Source organism: Melitaea cinxia, chromosome 15, assembly GCF_905220565.1.
Source record: "Melitaea cinxia chromosome 15, ilMelCinx1.1, whole genome shotgun sequence".
NCBI lineage: Eukaryota > Metazoa > Arthropoda > Insecta > Lepidoptera > Nymphalidae > Melitaea > Melitaea cinxia.
The window spans coordinates 9,315,150-9,324,268 of NC_059408.1; the positions used below are offsets into that span (position 1 = coordinate 9,315,150).

Genomic DNA, 9,119 nt, shown 5'->3' on the forward strand with positions numbered 1-9,119 from the left:
TATAATGTGCAGGTTACCTGAAATTAAACTAAGTATTGAGTATTTAGTTATATGTTCATGGTTTATGTAATTGACGACTTGTGAATTACATAATGATAGTGACATTTGTCTGGTTTTATATGTTTTGAGACTAAATGTTAATAGTTTAAGAAATGTAATAATTTAAAACATTACTTTAAATTTTGATAAAATGCAATTATGTTAGACATTAATATCTTTATAATATTAATGAACGAAATACAATATATGTATACCAGTGTTAATAAGAATGTGTCATGATGTACTTTTGATGATATACTTTTTTAAATTTTGATACATTTTCAGCGATTACGAAATCTCAATGCTTTTTTGTTACAGATATAGTGACATATCATTTTTATACTGATCTCGATGTTAAGATGAATTGTATTTCTTTTATTGCGAAAATATTTACATTATATAACAGACCAGAAGTTACGAAATGTAATTTAAGATTTGATTACAAGATACTATATTAAATCTGATCGGCTGCTATTTTTCGAATATTTGTTTTTATATTACATATGTATATAGTAACAATAAGGGAATTAGGATTTTTTGGAATAGTTCAAATTTAAATTTGTGTGGATCCAAAGGTTATATATTAACTGAATCGTTTTTATTTAGTGTAGGTTTATTCTTAAGTCTTGTAATTCTTGTAATTTTAAGTCTAATTTGATGCATTGGAGTCTGTTCAGTTGTTTTGATATTTGCAATAAGACTGACTGGAATCTCTTTAATATCGAGGAATTTATTTTTACTGTTTGCAATTATTTTGCTTACAAGTTTTAATAGAAATCTCAATATTGAATCTGTTAACTAATATAAACAATTAGACAAAATCGTTTAAAATTGTTCAATAAATATTGTATAAATAAATAGTGTTCAATGAATCCATGACATTCATATGTATGTATCGGAGTATGTGCCATATATTTGGTCCGCCATTTTAATGTTTCTTATTATCATAAACAAGTTATTTACTTTATACGAATTTTATGATATTACCAGCAATACTTATTTTCATAGGTAGATGTTTTATCAACTGTACAAAATATGGTTGTGATATACGTATTAAAGCTTCATGATGAGACAGTCTGGATATTACAAAAATTGAGTTCTTCCGCATTTTATTATAAAATGAAAAATATACCTATTATGTAAGTCTGTGCTAGCTTTAAATATAATTTAAGCGCGTATATGTTTTTATGAATAATTTACCTTTTCTTAAGTATAATAAATACTTATAAAAATCACACTTTTTAATTCTTAATAGATCCTGTTTTGTATCAACATTTTTACTGTTTCTGAAAACTACTGCTTGATTAATTTATATATTATTATTACTTAAATAATGTAAGTACAAAGTCATATTTTCAAGGTCATTCAAATAAAAGTCACATATGCATTCACTTGTTTATTTCAAACAAAGAATTATAGCTGTCAGTGAAAATGTCACAATTTATTCTTATACTTAAAGTACCTATACGGTTACCAGGTATATAAGATATTTAAAATTATGCAGTAAAGAATGCAAAATCACAAATATCCACCCCACTAAATTGGTTACTTAAATCTTGTCAATTTGACATGCTCAGAAAAGACAAAATAAATATAAGTTTAGCAAATCGTGCCTCTGAATGTGATAAATTGCTTAAGTAAATAGCTTTGCTACTAGCCATACTAAACAACTACACATTAACTCTTCTACATATACTTTAAAATATGTTATTTAAATTACATTCAGTAAGTACATTTCTGTGTATTTCAAATTGAAAAGAGTATTATGTATGATTTTAACAAAATATTGTCATATGTTAGGATGGAATAGCGATAAATAAGATTTTTTTTTATTCAATAATAAATTTAATAAATATACTAATCACAGACGTAGCTTTTAAGTGGGCAAGAAAAGTTGACAAACTGATATAAATTAATTATTATCAGAGCTCTGGCTGTAAAAGATTAATTTTATCGCAATGCAATGTCAGGACGGTTGATATTTCAAATAATGTTCTAATGCATTAAATTCATAAAATTAACCTTCTATGCGCATTTCTTTTAAAAGTGGCAACTTGTAAATATTTTTAAAATAAATAATAAAACGTAAAATTATAGTATAAAGTAATACATGCAGGATAACAAGAACAAAGGTAAAAGAAAAAACCAAATAAAGAAAATCATAGAGACATTGTAACACTTAAAATAATTGTCAATATTAATAGCCTTCACTGTACACTTATGAACAAAGGTCAAAATAGTACAATCAAAATAAAGGAATTCTTCTCTTTGGCGCTTAGAACTATAGAATCACAAACAGTTGCTAAATAATAAATTCGTTTCGAAATCTTATTATATTATAATCTTCCTTAGCCAAATCTGAATCTGATAAAATATACCACCACAACAAAAAAGAACTATAAATAGCATAATATAGTTAGGAGTAACAAAAAACAATGTGCAGCCAATTTAATTTTATATATGCATCATCTAACTAGCCTCTGAGGACATGCAATAATATATTATCTAAGTGGCAAACAATTAACTATCTATTTATAACTATCACACATCTGCAGCAGTCTATGTTGTTCTCGCTTTGCGTATATTTTTCTTTTCAGCTTCCGTGAAGCCTAATATGTTCTCAATGGCATTTAAATGTCCTTGATGGTTCTCTGGGTCGGTTAGGAAATAATAAATGGCCGACTTTAAAAACTGTAGTGTCACCTCTGGATCTACATTCATCTTGGTACCTTTCTGGGATTCAACAATGCGACGGTACATTGCCTGTAACAGATTATTTTATTTTTAATATATAGTGTTAAAATTTTCTAGTACCATAAATATTTATATTTTATCAAACTATCTACATTATACAAATATCTATCAATAAATTATAAAAACTAAATATAAGGTATATTTAGTTTCTACGGTCATAAAATTATTAAAAATAAAAAATAAATAAGCTTTGATACAAAATGTAAGGGGAGATCCATTAATTACGTGAGCTCAGAATGGGGGGGAGGGGTCCAATGAAATCTAACCAAATTTCATTTAAACCGAGGGGGGATAATTGAAAATCTCACATCAACTTTAAAGCATACAAAATATTACAGATATTAGAAAAAAAATATTTTGAGTGTTCATTTTGCGCGCATCAAAATCATTCAAAATCAATCTCATAGCTATTAAAATCAGTTAGTTTTTGCTTTGAATTTCATTTAATTTAAATAAATACTTGAACAGTTTATTATTTCCTGCCAATTTCTATTATATTTAACGTCAATCTCACGTAAGGGAAGGGGGGGGGGGTCCAGGCAAATCTCACTAAATCTCACATAAGGGGGGAAAGGATCTAGACTGATCGAAAAATAGCTCACGTAATTAATGGATATTACATAATAACTATTGACTATTTAAAATAAATGACTATGACTATATGACTATACTAGTAAACTAAAGTAAATTTCATTAATTTACAATTATAGTTTTTTTCAGGTCCTTTTCTTCTTCTTGTTATTTAATTCTTCAAAAACTATTCTTAGTCATTCTAAAGAGTACTTTACATTGTTAAAACTTAAAATATACCTTCTATGTAATTATCCAAGTACTTCCACCGAATAACCAAAAGAGGCTGTTTCAAATTATAGCATGCAAAGCTAAAAAAGCACAGGTTATGATGGTTAACAGGGTTTGCTATATCCAATAAAAAACTAGTACTATGAGTGTATGCAGACTTATATATTTCGGATCACATAATGCGTAGGAAATGTGATTTTATATACTAACTAAAATCTACACACCATGACCAGAAAGCTATAAGGATATATTGCATGAATAATTAAATATTCTAATATATGTATCAAAAAATATAAAAATAGATATACCATAATAGTGCTAAAATTTGGAGTTAACCTAAATACTTTAAGAAAATTGTAATGGTTTTTTTGTTTTCTGTACAAAATAGCATGCAGTACATCCTAAAACTATTATGTCTATTTTAAAGGGTACTTTTGAAGTACGCACAATATACAGTACTGTGACCTGTGCATTAAAGCAAGGTGAAAAAAATGGAAACATTATTAAAATATGACGAATTAGTTCTTTACAGTACTCCAACCTTTCGAGCTCCTAGGACCCATAAAGAAACAGCCTCCTTTGCACTTAGAAGTACTTGAGACTTTGTTGTTCGGTCCTCTGTGAATCCCATGTCCTGTAATTCACTACATGTTAAAGCAGATTCTGTTAATTGCCACTACTTGCACACTCTACTCAGATGGTGTACAATTCTGGGTTACTATTCATATGTTCATAAAAATATTGTAAAACAATTATTAATCTATGATAACAGAATCAAAACACCATAGAAAATGTTAGCATTTATAATGAAATGAAACAGACAACAATTTTTGTATTAAGTTAATATAATTTTGTTAAAAATAGTCTTTCAGCATTATGAAGTTGAAATAATTTCTAGTAAGTCGGTTAGCAAGGGCATCTACTCATATTATTCAGAGCAACATTCATTAGTTATAGCAATATTGTTCACTTACTCGGACATTCTCGAGCTCAGTCTGAGTAATTTGCAGTTGTTCCAACAGTTCTTCTACTGAAACTCTGCTCAATTGGCTTGTACTAGGTTCTGGGTCACCATTCTGAAAACCATTTGCACAATAAAATGATTTTCGTTCTTTTACTGACTTAAATAATATATATGTATATATATATATAGATTAAAATAGAAACAAAGAATAAGAGATATTAGTGACATTAGGTAATAAGCTCGTGTATTCTTTAAATCAAATTATTATTTAATTATTATATTATTGTTATTGCAAAATTATATATTAAATATTTATCATCAAAAGCAGTTAAAAATTTTCGGTGATAAGTATATTTGTGCCTATTATGCTATTTATGCCTAGGCAATATGCACATTTATGAACAATAGAAACTGTATAATATATACATACATGACCTACACGAGCTCGTCGTTCTATACAGAATACTTAATTATAAACGTTGCTGGTTATATATATTTAATTTAATTTAAATATATCTCAGTACATTGTTACATGAACATATAATTTAAAATAAATATATGAATATTACCTTATCCAGCTCATATTTAGCTGCTTCTCGTCCCTTATTGTACATTTGCAGGTAAATTGAACGGTGTCTGCTTTCTTCGTCTTGTAACTGCTTGCTCGCTTCCTCCAACTGTTTTTCCAAAACATATATTCTTTCTTTAGCTTGTTCATAGTTTGGCAACAGTTCACAGTAACGAGTATTAACATCTGCTAGTTTCTGCAGCAGAGCTTCAATTTTATCATTATGATTTGTCTTCATTTCTTGCGTCTCACCCACATGGGTTCTCATGACGTCTTCAATTTTCTTTTCATAATATGCTATCAAACTGCGACGCTCTTCATCACTATCTGTTATTTCAGTCATACATGATGCATCATGAGTCAACATATGCACTGATTCTTTTGAGTGTAAGGAAGAGTTTGTTAGATCATCAAAATGACCTGAATCGGTGAATGATCCTTGCATTTCATTGCGACAACGGGTAGGAGTTTGTCCTTTAAATAACGGACTATCAATAATATCATAAGACCTATGACTCTCTTTACACTTAATACTGTCATCTTCAATAGATGGTTCTTCGTTGTTTTCCCGTACTGTTACAATCTCACTACTGTTTGACTTGTCATCTGGTGAAAATATCGAAGCTTTATATAGACGTAGTTCAACAACTTCTTTCGTGAGTTGGAATATTTCACTATCCTTCTTTTCCAAGTCTTTTTTTGCTTGGCTTAAAAGATTTTTAAGGCGACGAATTTGCTTTTGGGCACGCTGTGTTGGTGTTAGATATTCTTCTCCTGCCAGACCAGCATGTGAGGAACAATGCAATACATAGCGCATGGATCTGCCACTGAAAGTCGTACCATTAAATGGTGCATATCCAGCATCAATGGAGGCAGCAGTAGCTGCACTGCCATAACTGTGGAGGGATTCATCATCAGGCAGATCTTCCGGAGATCCTGGAGGTGTATGGGCTGAATCTGTCATGCTTAGATTCCTGTCCATGCAGGGCTCTTGTATTTTCAAACAGGATTTCTTTGGTTTGTTTTGTGTGTTTGAGTTAAAAGACTGAAAAAAAAACAAATAGATTAAAACACGTGTATTAGAATCAACAAGTGAATTACAAGAACATTAGCTTACAGGTTCTATTTCTAAACTTAATAATATTACTTATTTATAAAATATAGAAGCTATTTTAGGGAATGGTGTAGTCAACACTACAACAATTAAGCTTTAATATCAAAAGAAACTACATACTTGACTACGTGGGCGATGGCTTGGCTCTGGAAGACGAGAGCCATCGCTTCGTTGTTTCTGGTTTGTATTTTCCGTGATTATTGGTATATATTTTCTAGTTGTTAAAGGCGACCGCTGCACCATTTTTTCCCCGCGCAGCCGCAGTGAAGAAGAGCGACGGAAATTCCCTGTGACATTTCCTGCGCAGTAGTGTTCATCTTGTAAATCAGCGAGTCTTCTACCGCAATTTTTATTCATTTTATTAAATTATATCACATTGACGTAGCTTTCTGCAAAAATCAAACAGTTGGCAAAAACCGGACTTAAGATTAATAAAACTTCAAATTCAAAACAAACGGTCACAGATAATGAAAAATAAAAATTTCTAACAGATGTTACATAATTACTACTTATTGCATTTTTAAAGTAGTATTTATTATCTTAATTAAATATTTAATTTAATTATAAGCGCTAGATATTTTCTATTATTGCGATAAAATAAAAAAGGTCATCTAGTATAAGCAGCTCTATTATAGCATTGACTTATAAAATGTTATAAATTGGCACTAAATTTTATTTTTTGTATATATTTATTGATTTCTTGTTCTTTTTTGTTGCAAAGGCTGTTCGTCCATCTGTCATTTGACTATATCTTTAGAAATACAATATGCAACTCCGCAATTTTATTTATACGAAAATACCTTTAGATACTTAACAATTATCACGTATACCAATTTATACATAACTGAAAATTCTACTCTACTGTGTGCATTAGTTTGTTCCGTAATGTTTGAGTTTATTGCGAACGGTCATACAGTATACTAAGTATATAAAACGTATACATCATTTGAATACCACAGTCCAAGGCTATATTCTATTTATTAAACATGATCAATTTGTATAACATATTTTTTCTTTTGTTAAAATATTTAATAAAACAGTCATCAACATCTATTCTTGTGTATTTTTTATTGGTTAATTTCTATTCCGAAATCCGAATGATTATTGAATAATAATATAATTTGAATAATTATCTTTAACATAAACACACATGGTTATCTATTATTAAGGTATAAATTTACATTATATTAATAAATATCTACAAATAAATATCAGACAACTGGTAATTGAACCCACAACCTCAAGCTGTCAAACAGAAGTACCTACATATTAGTACCTATACTTATTTCTCACACATTTTAAGTTCCTACCTAAAGAAAAGAAATAGATTTTGCTTATTGAATTTTAATTATTTATACATCATTTGTTACAGGTAGGTAATACCGTAATACGCGATCCCACGTACTTAGTTGTTATTTAAAATCTCCAATCAGCGTTTCAATTTTCGTTAAAATATCAAGTTAATCATGAACGAAAGTATAATTATAATTTACTCAATATTATTGCGCAGTGTTTCATAATTTTTACAGTGAATAGTTACCTACAGTATTTTTAAAATAACAAAAGATTCCTTTAAAACTGCTAAGCCAAAAGTAAAAAAATAAAATTCTTTCGAATTGTCTATTACCGTTATGAAGATTTGTGACAAAAAGTCTACGTAAGCTATCAAAATGTTAAACTGTAAGTTAATTTACTGCACAGCTACTAACATAGAGTAACTTATTAAACTATTTCAATTTTTGTACGCAATTTAACAATGGTAATTACATTCCACAAACAAACAATGAAAATTTACATTTACCTATTTAAATCTTGAAATTTAAATCACCTTTAAAATAAACATCAAACTTTAACTGCGGAAACGTATAGTAATTGCTTTTTATTTTAAATAATGATAGTAAAAGTTATTCCGTCAGTATATTTTCATTTAAATGTTTACTTTTAAAATTAGGACGACGCACGCAAAGCTGAGACAGCTAAAAGATTAATTGAACGTGTGTCTTCGGTCGTTTTTTCTGTTATGCGCTTGTAATGTTGTCTTCATAGAATAGTAGAATTTTACTTTATTGTCTTAACATACTTATAACCTAATACGCGTTTATAAGTGAGCAAGTCGTTGTCTGTCACATATATACTTGACTATATACTTATATACTCTTTGGTCTGTCATCTTCTTGAATGATAATAAATAATATTGGTACATTTTCATGGTTAAATTGCTGACCTAATTTTAATGTAAATTAATATAAAGATAGTGACAGACTTTAGAAATGATATAGGTACCTAGGCTATAACGATAACACAGGTTCGAAAGAGTAAGATTTTTTGTAATATTTTGGGGTTCTAAGCAGACAATGTCGTAGGTGATCACTAGTATAGTATAAACCGAAATTAAAATTAATAAATGATTATATAATTCCCGCATATTATTTCGCACCTATTTTGTTATCTTTGTTAATTATTATGCAGCAGTTACGCCAAATACTAGCGTACAAATATAATAGTTTTTACTTTAGCTCCGTAACTTACAAGCAAATTTCAACACTGAACGCTGTTGCAAAATCCACTAAGAACTATTTCTCAGAGAATAACGCAAGAATGAACAATCGACTTCACAATATTTTGTAAAAAGAACTAAGTATCATTGTTTTCTATGCGCATTTAAACGTAAAATAAATAATTTATTTTTTGCAAAACATGCTTTACACATGAGAAAATTTTAATAGTCGATTGTAGTTTAAAAGAATTATTTTTTTTAAACACGATTATAAATACATAGTAAAATTATTTGATACGAGGTCAAAACCAAATATTTACATATAATTTTATTGTTTTATTTTACCGTCACGTTCAAGAAACTGATGTTTAAAGTTAGGTAA

The 9,119-nt window shown here is 28.7% G+C and overlaps 1 protein-coding gene across 1 annotated transcript; it reads right to left on the bottom strand.

The window, feature by feature from the left end:
• Window positions 1-1,422: 1,422 nt before the first annotated feature.
• On the bottom strand, window positions 1,423-6,734 carry LOC123660322. The gene is made up of 4 exons (XM_045595425.1): window positions 6,361-6,734; window positions 5,128-6,171; window positions 4,569-4,670; window positions 1,423-2,802 (listed from the first exon to the last, which is right to left on the bottom strand). Exons 1-4 carry the CDS (start codon window positions 6,595-6,597, stop codon window positions 2,599-2,601), a joined length of 1,587 nt encoding a protein of 528 aa, XP_045451381.1. The 5' UTR covers window positions 6,598-6,734; the 3' UTR covers window positions 1,423-2,598.
• Between the last annotated feature and the right edge of the window lie 2,385 nt (window positions 6,735-9,119).